The 18,104-nt window shown below is 36.5% G+C and overlaps 1 protein-coding gene across 5 annotated transcripts in view; it reads left to right on the top strand.

Moving 5' to 3' along the window:
- Positions 1–18,104, top strand: part of FAM13B (family with sequence similarity 13 member B) — a 64,814-nt gene that overhangs the window by 37,261 nt on the left and 9,449 nt on the right. For 3 of the 5 annotated variants that reach the window (XM_019740217.2, XM_019740221.2, XM_019740219.2), the window contains 8 exons: positions 4,185–4,249; positions 8,254–8,302; positions 8,722–8,869; positions 11,620–11,685; positions 13,079–13,289; positions 13,902–14,031; positions 14,701–14,782; positions 16,321–16,550. In XM_019740217.2, the coding sequence (XP_019595776.2) occupies positions 4,185–4,249; positions 8,254–8,302; positions 8,722–8,869; positions 11,620–11,685; positions 13,079–13,289; positions 13,902–14,031; positions 14,701–14,782; positions 16,321–16,550 (981 nt within the window). The remainder of the gene's footprint in view (positions 1–4,184; positions 4,250–8,253; positions 8,303–8,721; positions 8,870–11,619; positions 11,686–13,078; positions 13,290–13,901; positions 14,032–14,700; positions 14,783–16,320; positions 16,551–18,104) is intronic. The other 2 variants (XM_019740222.2, XM_019740220.2) reach the window with 1 other exon arrangement.

The following is an 18,104-nucleotide window of genomic DNA, read 5'->3' as shown; positions in this document are numbered from 1 at the left end:
TAAAGGAATTGGCCCGTTTCATCTACCTTATCAAATTTGTGGGCATAGATTTGTTCATAGTGTTCCTTTACTGTCCTTTTAATCTCCATAGAATCAATCTGTAGTGGTGTCCCCTCTTTCATTTGTGATATTAGTAATTTGTGTCCTCTCATTTTTTTAAATCTAGCTTGTCTAGAGGCTTATTGGTCTTCTCCAAGAACCAGCATTGGGTTTCATTGCTTTTTTTCTATTGATTTCCTGTTTTCAGTTTCAGTGATTTCTGCTCTAATTCTTATTATTTCGTTACTTTGGATCTAATTTGCTCTTCTTCTAGTTTCCTGAGATAGAAATTTAGATTATTGATTTCAGATGTTTCTTTTCTAAATATAGGTTATAAATGCTATAAATGTCCCTCTAAGCATTGATTTGCTGCATCCCACAAATTTTGATATGTTGTGTTTTCATTTTCATATAGTTCAAAATATTTTGAAATTCTCTTGAGATTTATTCTTTGACCCCCATGTATTATTTAGAAGTATGTTGGTTGTTTAATCTCCACATACTTTTGGATTTTTCAGTTATCTTTCTGTTAATTGCTTTCTAGTTTATTGTGGCCTAGAATTAATTCTGTTTAAAATTGGTTTTAGGAAAACTATGGATGTTGGTTTGTTGGCCTTGAAAGCCAGCTGATATGCAGACTGATATTGAATAAGTCAGTTCAATTGAGTATATGTATATTTAATGCAATGTGTAATACCTGGTTACTTGGAAATACAACCAGGAAAACACCAGCTTTAAGTTTTCATTGACTTGATAATCTAGATTATAATATATAGTTTATCATACAGAACATTAATGATAGGTAGAAATGAAGCTTCTGTAGTTTTGCAGAAGAGAGGAAAGAACTTCTGGTCATGGAAATTATGGAGGGCTTCTTGGCTGAGGGGTGCCTTTTAGTGGGTTAGATTTTGTTAGGGATTTGTGGAAGAGACTAAATAAAGGAACAGTATGAATAAAACTTAAGGGAAATGTTGGATGTTAGTGAAACAGTGCCAGTCATAGTGTTCAGGGTATTTGGGGAGAGTATGTTGTGGAAGGTAATTCTGGAAACTTTAATAGATTTGTCATGTGTAAAGACTAGAACACAACCTTAATTAAGAATTATGAATTTTCTAAGTAGAAGGAAATTACAGAAAACTTTAAAGCAAAGGGAATGTATAGTCAGATTTGTAATTTAGGAAGATTATAGGGAAGATTGGAGGTAAGGACAACAATCATTAGGCTTTTTGCACTTACAAACAGTCTGCACTGTGGGCACAAGTAAAGGGAGGGAGAATTCCACAGGTGAAAATCGTTTAGCTATACACTTGGGTAAGAAAGGCATTAGCGGAGTAGACAAGAGGTCAGATATCAATGTGGGTGTGACAGTAGAAATTTGGGTCTTGAGCTTTGCCTGGTGGGGGGCTCATTTTTGCTGTGAGTGAATGGAACTGCCAAAGAAGTCACTAGAACAAGAGAGGAAAGAGGATTGAGGGAAGTCTTGGGACCATCTGTATTCTAGAACTTTGGAAGAAAAGGCAGCCAGTGCCGTAGAAGTTGGGAATGTCAGAAAGGGTGTTTCTTTCTTCTTTTTCCCCTAAATCTGAAATTCTGTCAAAATAGTAAAATAAAAGGATGGGAGGTAAATGTGCAGAAATAAAATAGCAAGAGTATGTTTAATTTTCGTTCATTTGCTTGCTACGGGGTTAAAAGTCTAATGAAACATTGCCCTCCCCCCCTTTGCCTTACTGGTGAACAAAAAAATTTAAAAATACCCAGGAATGATGTTTAATGCTGGTAGGGGTAAGATAGGTGGTCTTGTACACAGACATTGGGAATATAAACTACTACAAACTTCCTGGAAAACATGTGGACAGTAATTACAAAAAATCCTTAAAACCTTTTACGTAGAAATTTCAAAATCTAGGACTGTGTCCTAAGAAAATACACACAAATCAGAGATGCATACAAAGATTTGTCTACTAGAATTCTTATTGGGGGATTATTTACAGTAGAAAAAACGGGAACCTTTAAAAATTTTCATTAACTGGGTGGGGTCAGATAAATCATGGTATGTCCATATAATGGAGTATTGTTGAGGCATTAAAAATTATGTTTTAAAGGCCTGAATAATAGTCCTGATGTAAAGTTATATTGAAAAAATTCCAATGTAGATTGCTGGAACTAATTCAGACCCAATTTGTGTGATACTGATGCATCGTCCAACGACTAAGAAGAAATGAAAGAAAATATTTACACTGGCCATCTGTGGCTGATAGGATTAAGAGTGATTTTACTTTTCTTCAGTGTACTCTGTTACATTTAGGTTTCTGACTATTTCTGTTGATTTTTTAATTAAATACTTAAAAAAATTCCAATTAAAGAAAATTCATTGGATTTAGTGATAGAAATTATTGGTAAAACAAGATTTAGTAGCATAGTGGATTTCAAGGAAGAAGGTTGATATTAAGGGTTGGAGAAGAGTATCAAATGAGCAGGTACAGAGGTAGCAAAGTGAAATACCACTTTTCCCCAAAAATAAGACCTAACTGGCAATCAACTCTATGCGTCTTTTGGAGCAAAAATTAATATAAGGCCCGGTCTTATTTTACTATAAGGCCCAGCCTTATGTAATATAATGTAATGTAATATAACATAATACCGGGTCTTATGTTAATTTTTGCTCCAAAAGACGCATTAGAGCTGATTGTCTGGCTAGCTCTTATTTTCAGGTAAATGCCTTTTGGACAAGTTTTTGCATTGAAAATAAAAGTGAACAATTGAGGCAGTCTGGTTTTGGAAGAGTTTTTATGTTGTTTTGTGTGTTTTTCTTTGTATAGGAAGGAGATTTGAACATGTTGATTGGAAGGATGATAATCAGTTACTGATAGGGAGAGGTTGAAAAATGTCGGAAAAACAGGGTAATTACCTGAAACATTGCATAGAGAGAGGGTGGGGATAGGAGATGGAAGGAAGATGATTCAGGGCATAGGTTATTCCTACATAGGAAAAGCTACTTTTAATTTTTAATTGAAGGGGGAGATACAGAATATTTTTGAAGTAAGAGGAGTTTCGGGGGACTTACTCCAGATAGTTTTGACCATTTTAAAATGAAATGCCTTGTACTTAGGAGGAGGAGACAGGAATAGGGTTTGGGTTTGGAAAAACTGGTTCAAGTTTTGTAAGAGCCTCCATGGCGAGAAATAATAAGCTCACTCCAGGTAACATAAATAAGGTTGCTTTTTTTTTTTCTTAATAAAAAGCAGCTACTTAAATTTTTTTATTTTGAGGGGTGGCATGGTTTTTCCCTACTTATAAATATTGTTAATTTTCTGTCTGACTTAATAGAAGTCAGCTGGATTCTCATATCTGCTGCATTTAGTTTGTTGCTATAGGTTCTTTTGTTTGAATTGCATGAAAGCAATTCAGCTTCACAGAGATACATAGTTGGAAAAGGGAGAAGTATTTTAATAGCTTTTTTCAGATAATTATGGGTTGTCATATTAAAACCAGACCAGTGGTAGTTTCTTAAGAATCTAAGAAGAATTGAACCTTTTGTTGATTTCAGAGGTGGTGAGCAAAAACACTAAAAGTTTACATAATTTGTAGTAATGCACAGGACATTTGTGTTAGACTTAGTAGGTATTTATTTTGGGGAGGAAGGAATAGGGATAAGATGGTGTCACTAGGAAATGGAGGAACGTTCTTACCTGTTTTTGAGATTCAAATATGTGTAATAAAGGGATCTGGTGAACTACTCTTCTGTTACCTGCTGGGAAGTTACCAACTTCTGTAGTTGTGGCTGAGGAGGAGGAGAAGCAGCAGCTGGCGAGTAGGACCACATGACCCATCATTTTTGGAGGAGAGAATTCTAAAGAAGGAAAAGGAATGTGATAGTAGTAGCAGTACCTGTTACCTAATAGGGTAATGAGAAATGCAGGATCCCCCATTACACACACACACACACACACACACACACACACACACACACGACTCAGGTTTTGAGGAAGTAAATTAATTCTTTGTAAAATGCCAACACAGACTATTATAAATAATTAAAGAGGAACATTTGACTAACTTGTAATCTACTATTGTAATTTAGACTAGAAACTTCTCATGTATGAGTGTTTGGAGCTACATTAATACAGTGGTGTTCTTTTTGTCAGTCTGTAGATATACTGTTAGAGCCATGCGGTGACCATGGTGATAGTGAAGATGGCTTTCTTGAGAGGTAAGCATTTTCTCTTGTGGCTACTAATAATTTTGAAATTTGGAGCTCTTACAGTTTTGGGTGAATTTTTTAGGTGACTATTATAACATATGAAGTGTGATCAAAACATAGGGCGAATGTTTAAATAAAAAAAAAAATTTATCATAGGTCCGGCCTGGTGGCTCAGGCGGTTGGAGCCACGTGCTCCTAACTCCGAAGGCTGCCGGTTCGATTCCCACATGGGCCAGTGGGCTCTCAACCACAAGGTTGCCAGTTCAACTCCTCAAGTCCCGCAAGGGATGGTGGGCTCCACCCCCTGCAACTAAGATTGAACAGGCACCTTGAGGTGAGCTGCCTCCCGAATGGCTCAGTTGGTTGGAGCACGTCCTCTCAACCACAAGGTTGCCGGTTCGACTCCCGCAAGTGATGGTGGGCTACGCCCCCTGCAACTAGCAATGGCAACTGGACCTGGAGCTGAGCTGCGCCCTCCACAACTAAGATTGAAAGGACAACAACTTGACTTGGAAAAAAGGCCTGGAAGTACACACTGTTCCCCAATAAAAGTCCTGTTCCCCTTCCCCCCCCCCCAAAAAAAAAATTATCATAGTAAAAGGCAGTTTCCACTAGTCCCCTTCAAAATACTTCCCCTTGCTTTGAACACACTTATATCCCGTTGTTCTTGCCACTTTCTGAGGCAGTTCTGGAAGTCCTCTTTCGTGAGTGTCTTTAGTTGTGTTGTCGTGGCTGCCTCGATGTCCTGAATCATTTTGACTTTGGGGAAGAGCCAGAACTCTCATGGTGCCAGATCTGGTGAATAAGGTGGATGAGGACATACTGTCATGTTTTTATTTGACAGAAATTGCCATGTACCAGAAGTGATGTGTGACATGGAACCTTTCCGTTGTGATCACAAAATGCAGTGAATGCTGCTGCTGAGTGCCATCCAGTGGAAAGGCAGGGATCTTCACTACTGGAAGCAGCAAGTCGAACCTTAGTAACAGTGTATGATAAGTTTCAACTTGTTTGGTGTAGTCAGTCGGATGTGAGCTACGGTTGAGAAAAGGTGTGTTTTAAAGTGTGCCATAAATCATCCTCCGTCATGACAGCACTCCATACCCCATGTGGCTTCTGGTATATGGCAATTTCTGTCAAAAACATTTATAGTGTGTCCTAATCCACCTTATTCACTGGATCTGGCTCCGTGTGACTTCTGGCTCTTCCCCAAAGTCAAAATGATTCAGGACATAGAGGCAGCCACGACAGCGCAACTAAAGACACTCATGGAAGAGGACTTCCAGGAACTGCTTCAGAAAGTGGCAAGAATGATGGGGTGAGTGTGTTCGAAGCGAGGGGAGAGTATTTTGAAGGGGATTAATGGCAATGTGTCTTTTACTGTAATATATATTTTTTTCATTTAAATATTCACCGTGTTGTTTGATCACACTTTGTATATTCTAGATAATCTAAAGAACCAAGCCTCTTATTTTAATGGTAAGCAGAAAGCATATTAAATGTCCGTAAGAATTGAGAGAAGGTACAGTTTCAGACAGACGGACAGACAGATGGAAAACTTGGAAAACATTCAGAGGGAAGAACACAACCTTGTTGGAGACACTTAAAACTTTCAGTTGATTTGTAAAACAATTGGGAAATTACTGATATTGTAAATACACCATTCAGTGCGTTAATTCATAGTCTCGGAACTGTGGATAACTGAAAGATTGTAATATAGTTGCTTCAACAAATATGTACAGGGTGTGTTTGTTCTTCTCCTTGGTGTGTCCCAGTACTGTCTTCTTTTTACAAAAAATAAATTTAGTGAGGTAACATTATATAAATTTGAGGTATACAGCATTATAATTCGATATCTGTATGCTCTATTGTGTGCTCACCACACAGTCTAGATTCCTTTCATTACCTTATATTTGACCCCCTTTACCTAATTTGCCCTCCCCCATCTCCCCCTTCCCTTCTGGTTACCACCATTCTGTTATCTGTATCTATGAGTTTGTTTTTGTTTATATTGTTAGTTCGTTACTTTTTGTTTTATTTTCCACATATGGGTGAAATCATAAGGCCATAAGGCTTTTGTCCTTTCCATCTGACTTATTTCACTTAGCATAACCATCTTATGTAGTTGGTGCTTTTTTAATCTCCTTGGCCAGCAGTAATGGGAGGGGATACCTGAGGCAATGAATATTTCAGCCGTTTGTAGTCTCCATAGATAGTTGATAGAAGCTTTCTAGAATGTTTAAGTCACTGTGTAGGTATTGGTTTTTGTTTCCCTTTTTATGATTCTTTAAGATGTTGCTAAGAAGTGTATTGTAACTTTCTTATGAAAGATAATTGATATTCTGAAAAACAAGTCAGTAATGTTGCAGACTAGGTAGTAAATACTGAGAAATCCCAAACAGTATTACTAATTTGGTCATAGCCTTTTGGCAAGGGTAAACTTGTGTTAATGCCATTGTCTTTTTTAATAGTGAGTAGGAAACCTGTTCTCTGAGGGTAAGTAAATTCTTTGGAGCCATGTCTCTGGAGCGTCCCCATACTCTGAAGGTCCACAGATTTCCTGCTTACAGCAGTTCCTTGTGCTTCCTTTCAGGAGGCAGGAATGATCCTCTTCCAGCCCAGGGAGTATTGGAGCTATGGGCTGAAGATATAAGATTAACAGCATTTAACAGGCATCCCCAGAATGATGACATCTGGATTTGGTAGAACAATAAGGATCCATTTAGTGAGGACTCAATCTTTTTGGAAAAAGCCCTTTCCTCTTCAACTTGTGTATAGGTTAGCAAACTTATTTTTAGATCCAAAGAATTTCTTGGTTAGATGGATTACATTTTGTATGTTTAACACTCATGTTTCTTGATTTAGGGGATTAGGTCTTTTGTAGTCTGTTAGAGTAGAATTTAGCTCATCCCACCATTTGCTCCCACTCTAAGCAAAGGAAGGCCTTTCAGCTTGCCAGGGAAAGTTGTTTCTCATGCTCAGCAGGAATAAGGTAATTATGTACATGAGGAGAGGCCTTGCCAAATTTCGATTAAGACCTGTGTTCTGTGAGTACATACTCCGTTACAGCAGGGTAGAAGCAGGACCTGCTGTATCACTGTAAATTGCCACAGGGTCTTTGCGAAGAACTTTCCCACTGTCGGCATATTGATAACTCACTATGATACTATGTAGATGCTCTGTTGACTGGTCATATAGGTAGAGATCATTTGTGACAGCTTGCTGTAACACTTGTTCTAAATAGGGGTTAGTTTTTATGTGGAAATCGGAGTGAATTGAAATTTTAAAAAATTTCCTGTTTACGTTACAATTATGTTTGTTTGTTTTTTTAAATTTTTATTTATTTTAAGTGTGTTTTTCCAGGACCCATCAGCTCCAAGTCAGGTAGTTGTTTCAATCTAGTTATGGAGGGCACAGCTCACAATGGCCCATGTGGGGATTGAACTGGCAACCTTGTTAAGAGCACTGTGCCCTAACCAACTGAGCTAACCGGCCGCCCACCATTATGTTTTGAGGAAGGAGAAGTTTAGAAGTAGTAACCTTGTTTTAATTGTAATAGAACACAATTAGATTTAAAATACAGGACATAGCTATACCTTTCAAATACCATATTTAAAAGAAAAAAATACCCCAGAGTGGTGGAGTGTAAAGCTATTTGGTTAAAACTAATATTTACTTTGCAAAGTCTTTTCCATTATACATTCAATCCTTTTAGTTTCTATTTATTATGGATCTTACTTTTCCTTTTAAGATGCTTTTCTTTTTTGGTGCGATCGTGTGGGTGGTGGTGAATGTTACTTAATTTTTCTAAACCTGAAGTGATTCTGTGGATCTTTTCAGTAGTGTGTGATTTTCAGATATAGGGCTCCAAAGAATGGGCGTATGTCCGGTTGTCATTTTCTTCTCTCACATTATAAATGCTAACTAGATGGGGGAGAGAGGAATCTAGGTAAGAAATATGCAGTAATAGTAACTTATTCTTAAAAGACTGATAACTTTATTTGTATTTTTAGGAAAGAATATTTGTCATTTGACAGTGATAAATTGTCACACTTGATTCTGGTAAGAATTATTTTTCTCTTATGATTCTTAAAATTTTGACTAGATTTAATCTACCAGTTATTATATCTGGCCTTTAACCCTTGGGTTGAATAGGTTCCAAGGAGATTTAAATATAGGTACTCTTACCAAATGTTCTGTAGTTAAGCAGCAACTTAATTTGCCCCTTTTAGTTGCAAGAAACTTGGTGATGAAAACACTTTCCTAAACTTGGGATCCAAACTTTGTCTCCTAGTAAGACATATTATAAAACTGCAAATTTATATTTGAAAATAGTTTGGATGGTGGTAGTGGGGAGTAGCCTCTATACATAGGCACAGTAAACTAATGAAGACTACACAAGGATATAAGCTGGTTGTCTTTTTAAGCTGGGTATGAAAAGCTTCATGATTGTGAAATGTATTCTTTATTTTAAAATTCAGGATTCTAGTAGCAAGATATGTGATTTGAATGCCAATACTGAATCAGAAGTCCCAGGAGATCAAAGTGTTGGTGTTCAAGGAGAAGCAGCATGTGTCCAAATTCCATATTTAGATCTGAAGAATGTTTCTGATGGTGATAAATGGGAAGGTAATTTTACCCACACATACTATTTTCCTGATAATATTCTTTGTAACTGAAATAACCTAAAGCAGTAATGAGATAACTGCCTTTTTCTGGACAATCTTTTTCATTTTGATTTTCTGTTCTCTTTTTCATGTAAGAAGAGTGAGTGAATGTTTTTACTCAAATGCACTAATGAGATTATGGGGCAACTATCTTGTATGAACTGGAAGTTCTTATCTGATTCATTAGCTTTGAAGATGGATGTTAGAACTGATGAAAAAGAAAAGTCACCCAGGATAGACTTTGGTTAAGTGTTAAACCAGGTGATACCTCCCACTCTCTGAAAGGCTTAGGGATCTCACCACTTTAAAGAGAGGCCTGTATATAGCTACGTCTTCTTTATGATCATCAGGAGTACTTTTTTTTTTTTAAATGATCTTCAAGGGCATTTCTAAACAGATACTGTACCATATCCCTGTATTAGGTTAGGTTATGAAAGTATGGGAACAGGGTTCTAGCAGTTTTTACAAAGGAGAGTTTGAATTTAAATTTCAAAAGCAAGCCACCTGTGTATACTTGTATGTCTTTGTCAAAACTCAGCAGATGTATACTCAAAACTTATATTTCATTAAAATGGAAGTTTTTCTTTTTTATCAAAAGATGCAAAAACTAAATAAATATTGAACTCCAGTGAATGATTTGCATGCAGAAGTGTTTATGGGGAAGTATACTGACATCTGCATTTTACTTTGAAATTCATGAAGAAAATAAGATGGTTAATGGCATAGATAAACATTATAAAGCAAGTATAGTAAAATGTTAATGGTAGAATCTCGGTGATTGATATGTGGATGTTCACTGTAAAATTTTTTAAACTTCGCTGTATAATTTGTAAACTTTAAAATGTTGGAGGTGGGCAGTGGAAGCAAGCAACGAATTTGCATCCAGGAGTCCTTCTGGATCATACACTTTCCTTGGTAAAGACACAATGAGACAACTGAGGAATCTTAAATAAAGTTACATACTTGTTCAGTTGGATGTAGATCCCTTGGTTATCTCTCCTTTGGCAAGTTAGCTGATGACATACAGTGGCAATAACAAGAGGAATTGGCAATCCCAACACCACGGACTCCTTTTGTCACCTCAAGTCTACTCACCTGATCAAAGTTGGAGTGTTTTTATTCATTGATTGATAAGATAATAGCCAACTTTTAAAAAGCCCCAGCCAAGTCATTGTCCGTGCCAACCTTTACTGCTGTCTCTCCGTCCCCTCCTTTTTTTTTTTCTCTTTCTTTCTTTTTTTTTTTTTTGGTTTAGATGTTTGACATGCCAGTGGCATATTATGTGCCTTAATTTTGACTGAATCAGGAAGCTTTCTTTCATTTGCTTTGTTCAGGACATTTGAAATTTATGAAGATGCTCCCAGAGTTAGGGGATATGTTAGTATCCTGGTGGCAGTGAAGATAAATGTCCCTTTTAGTGATGTATTCTGGCACCGTCTCAGAAAAGGAGTGGTTGTCAACAGAGCATCCCTGAAGCCGCAGTAGGAAAGGAGTCTCTGAAAGATGAAGCTGGGACTCTAACAAAGGACTTCTGTTTCTTTTTGTTGGAGGATGCAGATAAATAGCCCTTCACAGTCCTGAAGGTCCTCATCTTAAGTTTGAAGCATAAAAAAGAGCAAATGTTTCTCATTGTCTGAGGGGGCAGGTCATCTCTGTGTAGCTTCAGCTCTCTGGAGACTTCCTGAAAAAGAGCCTACTGCTGGGCTCTCTTTTGTTTCTCTGTCAGAATCTACCCCGTAACAGCTTGTGGTAGGGAGGGAAATAACTATGAACTACTAATTTCCAGTGCCTGAGCTGCCCTGTTAACCCACCTGGCTCAACAGCCTTGACAAAAGTCCACGTAGGCCTCCTTCTGACTCTTACAGGAGTAGGGGTCAGTGACTTTCAGAGACCAAGGGTAGTAGACATCTGAGTGAACTTCTCAGCCATAAATCCTGTATGTACTTGGGAGAGTAGCTGTTAGACCATGTTGTTCCTTCTAATTTTGCCACCAATACAGAGATTGATTTGCTATAAGTAGGAGTTAAGAAATTCTAAATAAAAGTCTTCCTTAAGAGACCGAATTACTTTAGCCCCTAGACACTGTGGAATCAGAGAATACCTGCTTTGAATGTGACTCTTAATTGAGAATGGGGTGACTCTAAATAGAGGCCCACCTCACTCTTCCGACGTGTGGGTTTTCTTTCTGGTATTGCTCAGAGTATAGTCAGCCATGCAGTAGGCAGCAGATAGCACATATCTACGACCAGTATGAATTTGTAGCAGCTGTTCAAAAGATCTTGGCTTTTAAGGGAAGTGGACATCTTCCCTTCAGATTCTCTCCTGCTAACTCTTGAATGAAAAACAGGGATCTGTTCAAAGAGCAAACAATCTAAATGAGATATTTTTCTGTCAAATCAATTATACTGCAAAGCTTCAAACAGTACCTGGTTAAGAGTTTCCATTTCTTTAGTTTTACATTTGAGTTTTAATAAAACAGTACTACTTTGATTTTTTTGCCTTGCTTGCTGAAATGGAAATGTATGTTTGTGTTTGTTTTTAAAGTTTGGTTAGTAGTAATTTCTTTGAATAAAGTTTTTGAGCTGAATGCCTAACTGGTTTTAGGGAAATGTTTTTGGTATCTTTGGCTTTGTGTTAGTTATGTGTATGGTTTGTTCTGACTGTGCTGTGTGTTCACTTTAGTATTTTTTGCCATTTTTTCCATTTTATTAGCGTCATGCCCTATCACTTTTCCCCTCATTGATTTCAAAACAATGCATCTGCAGAGAGATGGGGAGGGTAAGTATGGTTCACCATAGTTTAGTTTTTTTTCCGTTTTATGGTTCACTTTGATTGCCTTTCTAATAGCCCTTCTCCTGCTGTCCCCATATACTAGGAAAACTGTTCTGGGTTAAAAATGATACCCAGAAAAGATTGTTCTTGTTACTTCTCTCTTTTCTTAATACAGGAGATTCCTTGTAAAATGTTTATTACCAGTTAGTTATTTGCTGGGAAGCAGGTACAAGGGTTGCTTTGAAAATCACTTTATTGCTGGGCTTATTGTGGGATTGCACGCTTCTTACCCAATTTTTAGTTGTCAGATTTGAGCCTTAAAAATTAACTAAATTATGTTTTTATTACCCTTAAAAATGTAATGCTTTAAGTAGCTAATGCATAAATTTAAACTAAGTTACTAAAGTAGCATTCCTTACCTATTGTGTGAAGAAAAAGAAAACATCATTCTTGATTTTTGACACTGTCAAGCCAGCTTTGCATTTAAAAGCTAATTTTTGTTATTGTTACTAGCCATAGCATCAACGTTTTAAATTGTAGTTATAAATACAATTAATGTATAGATGGAAAAGTGAAAACTGTCTCCTCTCCCCTCCCAGACTCCAGTGATACTAGGAGCATAGTTGTAGACTGTGATTATCTGTATGTGTTCTGTGTGTAATCAGAGCACACATGGGTAAAGACATCAAATATGTTAACTTGGTTTCATTGGAGAACATACAGGATAACCAATAAAAATAATGCACTTAAGAAGGACAAGTGCTATTAAATTGTGTTGATCATGGTGGGTGTTTCATTATTAAAATATATGTTCACAGGAATCCTGTAACAGAAAATAACCACCACAGTTTAATGTTAGAGCCCAAGTGCTGTCAGGTGAGTTAGCTACGTGTTGGAAAATATTAGAATTCTTTTGGAGTCAGAGAGCTCCATTTGGGCATGGGGAATGGCTTCCACCACTTTTTAACATAGCCACTTACAGTGAGGGACAATTTATTCACCTGGCAGCATTGAGCTAAGTTAAATTCCTAGCTATGGACTTCTGAGTGTTCACTGTTTCTAAATGAAGACATTCCCTACTTGAAAAATAGCACTTGATATATTTTAAAGAGCTTGACAGTGTCCTTTCTTGCTTTGAGACTGGGTTCAGAAATTTAAGGTATAATTTCTTATATGAAAATGGAACTTAGGGCTAAAAAAATGTAGCTCAGGAAATTTAAATTATAGTAGACTTTGTGAAGATCCTAGTATCCCTTGTTTTTTTAAAAAATGAATTGTAAATATTATATGAACCACTACATAATGATATGATTTAAAGAACATATAGCTGATATTGTGTGACTTTTTTCCATGTGGAACCAAGAGACCCATGGCACTATTCTTTGTGTGTGTTTTCCAGAGCCATTTCCTGCTTTTAAGTCTTGGCAGGAAGACTCTGAGTCTGGAGAAGCTCAGCTCTCTCCACAAGCTGGAAGAATGAATCATCACCCCCTGGAAGAGGACTGTCCGCCAGTATTATCACATCGTAGTTTAGATTTTGGGCAAAGCCAGCGTTTCCTACATGATCCAGAAACGTTGGATTCCTCATCTAAAGCACTTTCTTTTGCTAGGTATATGATTTTTTTATGTACTTATGAGAGGTGATTCCTGTTATGTACCCAGGTCCTTGAAGAGATTTAATCCTCTAGACCCCGTAGTTCAAAGCTTTCCCCCTATTTCATGAAGCATGTTTTTGTAAGTTTAAATTTTTGAGGTCTCTAAATTCTGAGTTTATTGAGGAGTAGTGTTTGGGATTTGCTCTCTAATAGACATTTTCTCACAGTGTATTTATTCATTTAATCATTCATGGTTGAAATACAGAACTCGGGAAGGGAAGCAGAAAGTGGAGCTCACCAATCACTGTTGTTTTTACTGTCAAAACTTTAAATTGATTCTGAACGTTAAAACCTTTCATTTGCAGTTTGAACACCAAAAGAGCTCTGAGCTGCCTACGTATATCCTTTGCCTAAACAACTTTTGAATGATTCCAAATTGTTTTTCATCAACACTTGTGTTAGCTAATTTTGTGATCTGTAGCACTATAGCGTAAGTTTTTTCTATTTGTGTTTTAGTGTTAAGAATATGCTTCTTGGTAATAGTATCATGTTATATCAGGGCAATAAGAGATACGGTGTTGATAACTTGAAAATTTAACACAGTGTTCGCCTCTTGTTTTAATTCAGGATTCGAAGAGCATCCTTTAGTTCAAAAGATGAAAAAAGAGAAGATAGAACACCGTATCAGTTGGTCAAAAAACTTCAGAAAAAAATCAGACAATTTGAGGAACAGTTTGAAAGGGAAAGGAATAGCAAGGTAAGTTTGTAGCATTGCCCAGAGTGAGGTAGATCTGTTGGAACTGGGAGAGGGTTCTTTGTCGAACAATAGTCCATCTTTCCTGGGAGAATGAATCTGAGATGCCCAGAGAAGTAATGCTCGTATAGATCAGAGATTATGTAGATCCTTAGCCTCCCAATTCTAGGACAGTGTGCTTGCCATTGCATCTTTATATTTCTGTTGTCAAAAGAGCTTGTAGGATTTTTAAAGTAAATGCAAGTTACGTTAATGCTATATCTGAGTAGTACCAAGGGTGGCAGGTGGAGAAAGTTTAATAATTTTTAATAATAAATAATATTAAATAAATTTAATAATAAATACATTTATAATGTAATAACTTAATAAATAATTTAAATTTAATAATAATAATAAATAATAAATCTAATAATTTAATAGAGCATGTGAAGTGGAAAGAGTCTTATATATGGAGTCAGAAAACCCATTTTCAAATCTGGCTTCTGCCAGTTTCTAGATCATGTTCTGACAGCTTTACTTAATATCCTGCCCTATCTATTTAAAATAAGGTAAGATGAAATGAGAATTGAGTGAAATCTCTGCTGTGGGAACTAGAAAATATTACTTTGGCATAAATTAACATAACCATTACTTACCACATAGATGTCATGATTCTTTTCCTTAATTTTTCAGCCTTCCTACAGTGATATTGCAGCCAATCCAAAGGTATTAAAATGGATGACAGAACTTACCAAATTGCGGAAGCAAATTAAAGGTATAAAATGTGCCATTTTTGTAATACATTTGCATTTTTGTAATATTCATAATGTCTATGAGAATTATAGTTACTATTTTGATCATTTTAAATCTTTGATACTGTTCACCAAAAGTAAAAGTTCTCTTTTTTTTTCTTTCTTACTAGTTATGGTCAAAGTTGCAATACTATATCATAGCCTTCCAATTGCTTTTCTTGTATTTTAATTAGTATTCTTTTGAAAGGTGCCCTAAATTATATATTCATGTGATATTATAAAGTTTATCTGAAATATATTTCAGATATTAAGCAATTTTGGTTTTGGTAGGTATTTCATCTAAGACTAAGACTATCTAATCATAATGAACTGTTTATACTACAAAGACTAAATTGTAAGTCTTCTTGAAACAAAAGCTAGGTCTTAGTGTTACTGGGTGTCAGCTCAGTACAGCAGTTGCTAAAGTATATTTACTTTGTGGATGTTTTAGTGAGCATGTTTTAAAATAATTGTTAATACTTAAAAAAGGATCTGAACCAAGTACGGGTTTATAATCTGGAGCATCACATTTTGGTTTATTCACTTGAATTCACTCAACCAAATTTTTAGTATCTTTAAGTACCAAGTACTTAACTATAACTTTGAGGCTATAACAGTGAACAAAACAGACATTGTCCCTGCTGTCATTGGGTTTACATTCTTGTGGTTAAGTTCTCTTAACTCTTTAGAATTGTTTCCTACAACTCTGTTAAGCATTTCCTTGTTTAATGCCAGTTTCCAACCAAACTCATGAAACAAGGAACATTAGTTTCCAACTAATTTTTAAATTTTCTTTTACTTTTATTGCCCTATCGTCCATTCTCCTCTTAGCAGCCAGAATTACCTTTTTAAAAACTATGTTACTGTCTCGTTCAAAGCCCTTCAGTGGGCTTCCCTTTCCACTTAGCATAAAGTCCAAATTCCTTGCCATGGCTTTCAAGGCCTTGCATACTTTGCTGTTAGCCCATTTTAACACTGTCCTCTCTCATTTGCTTAAACATGGGACGCTTTAGGGCCTGTTCACTGGCTATTGCCTTAATCGGGGGAAATGGTCTTCCTCTAAATCTTCTATACTTTGTTATCTCCTTACTTCATGTCAAGTAGGATGTCACTATCTCAGAAAGGCCCTCTGTGTTAATCCTATCCAATGTAGTTGCTCTTCTGAAAAACACATCCCTTTTAGCACTTGATACCATCCTGTTTTTAGCTTTACAGCGCTTAGCACTCTGAAATTATGTTACGAATTTGATTACTTGGTTTTTGTTTTTATTTCCCTGAGTATATGCTCCACGAAAACAGGGACCATAACTTTATAGTAGGCTTTCTATGAGTATTGGCTGAAAGAATGAATAGTATAGTTATCTTATATACATATAATTAGATATTTCATGTGACGTTGAAATATCTGAGCCTCTGTACTGTTAATGTATGTTTATATCTTGTTCACTGCTTACTCTTTGACCTAGTTGCATTTTAACTAAAATCAGTATTACTAATCTGTCTTCTTGGTTCTGAAATATAGATGCAAAACACAAAAACTCTGATGGAGAATTTGTACCTCAGACACGTCCACGTAGTAACACTCTTCCAAAAAGCTTTGGCTCTTCTCTAGACCATGAAGATGAAGAGAATGAAGATGAATCCAGGGTTATTCAGAAGGAAAAGAAGCCATCCAAGGAAGCAACACTTGAGCTTATTCTGAAACGACTGAAAGAAAAACGTGTTGAAAGATGTCTTCCAGATGATATCAAAGTAATCTTGAGCTATGATGTTTGACCAGAGTAGCCTTTAGAGTCCCTAAAACAAAATAATTGCCACAGTGACATAGAGATGTCTAGGTAGTCTGACTGGCCTGAGTCTGCTCACAAGTTTGCAGATACAGAAACATGTTTTAATCAGCCCACCAAAAGTGCCCTGTAATGAGACTAAAAAACTAGAATGCGGATCTGTTCATTTATATTGGAGGCAGTTGGTAAGATGAGTGTGTGAAGAGCATGAAACAACTTGAGTTTGAGTCTTGGCTTTGTATTTTAGTAGTTATGTGTATTGAGCTCTTAGCTTATGCCTGACCCTGACTAGTTATATTCTGTGCATTCTGCCGCTGAGTCCCTTCGACAACCCTATGGCTTATATGGATGTGATTGTGTCCATTAAAATATGAACACAATGTGGTTTGTTATGAGGATTAAATTAATGAATTTTTTTGAAGAACCGTTTCTCACTAAAGCCCGTGCCTAGGTCAGATTTGGCAACCCGAATCATTTATCAGATGAGATTTGCTGAGAGAGTACAGAGGTATTTGGTCTCAGTTGAGCCTTTGTCCAGGCAACGATGAGTCCTGATGTGAAGTCCTATCTTGACAACAGAGTACATCTCTCTCCTGGTCTAAATATTAGAGTCTTTCTCTCTTTTGAACTGAGCTGGATTAGAAATTCTAATTGCTCTCCTCCTCCAACTTTTGTGTTTAGATTTTGTATTAGACCAACTTCCTTTCCCTCTTCTTCTAGATGATTTTGATTGGATTAGCTTTATTCACATTCATTATCCTAGGTTTAAGGTTCAAGCTTGAGTTTGAAATCACAATGTTTTACAGAGTCTACACCCAGCGGTCCTCTATTGAATGTATATAATCTAAAGTGGTATTTGTTATAAGAAGATACTATTCAGTGAATTTTTTTTAGCCTTTAATTTTACTCTGGTGAGAAGCAGGGAGGTATTTTCTAGTCTTGGGATTAAGTAGAGTTGATTTGGTTTAGTGTTAAAGGGTGATGTGTGGGATATCATTGAGATATTATAAGGTCCTATGGAGCTAAGAGGGAAGGTTTATGGGCAAATAAATTTGGCGAGTTCTGCCTACTCTAGTACCATTTAGAGGATCTAGTACCATATAGAGTAAAAGTTGTGAGTAGAGTATTGCAGTGTAAAGAAAGTGCCAGATGAAGGGAAACTGAGGTCATAGAGTAGGAGTCTAAGGTCACAAAATGAAGTGTTTTTTTTCAGGGTCTTTCGACTCTATTGTTGCCAGATTTTCTTCATAGTTTAGGAGAAATATTGGATTATAAAACCGATGCTGTGTATGCGTGTGTATTTTGTGTGGGTATGTGTACACACACAAAATTAATAGCTATGTCAATAAAAGACTGCAAAATTAAATAATAGGCATTTACGTGTGCTTACTGTGTGCTAGGTAGGCACTGTTGTAAATGCCTTTACAAAATATTAACTTAGTCCTTATTAGAGCCCTATGAGGTAAGGTGAAGTATCCCCATTTTATAGATTAGGGTATTGAACAAAAAGAGGTTAAGT

The sequence above is a fragment of the Rhinolophus sinicus genome, linkage group LG10 (genome assembly GCF_036562045.2).
Source record: "Rhinolophus sinicus isolate RSC01 linkage group LG10, ASM3656204v1, whole genome shotgun sequence".
In the NCBI taxonomy this organism is placed as follows: domain Eukaryota; kingdom Metazoa; phylum Chordata; class Mammalia; order Chiroptera; family Rhinolophidae; genus Rhinolophus; species Rhinolophus sinicus.
Note: the sequence above shows the minus strand (reverse complement) of the source record. Positions and strands in the feature narration are given on the sequence as shown.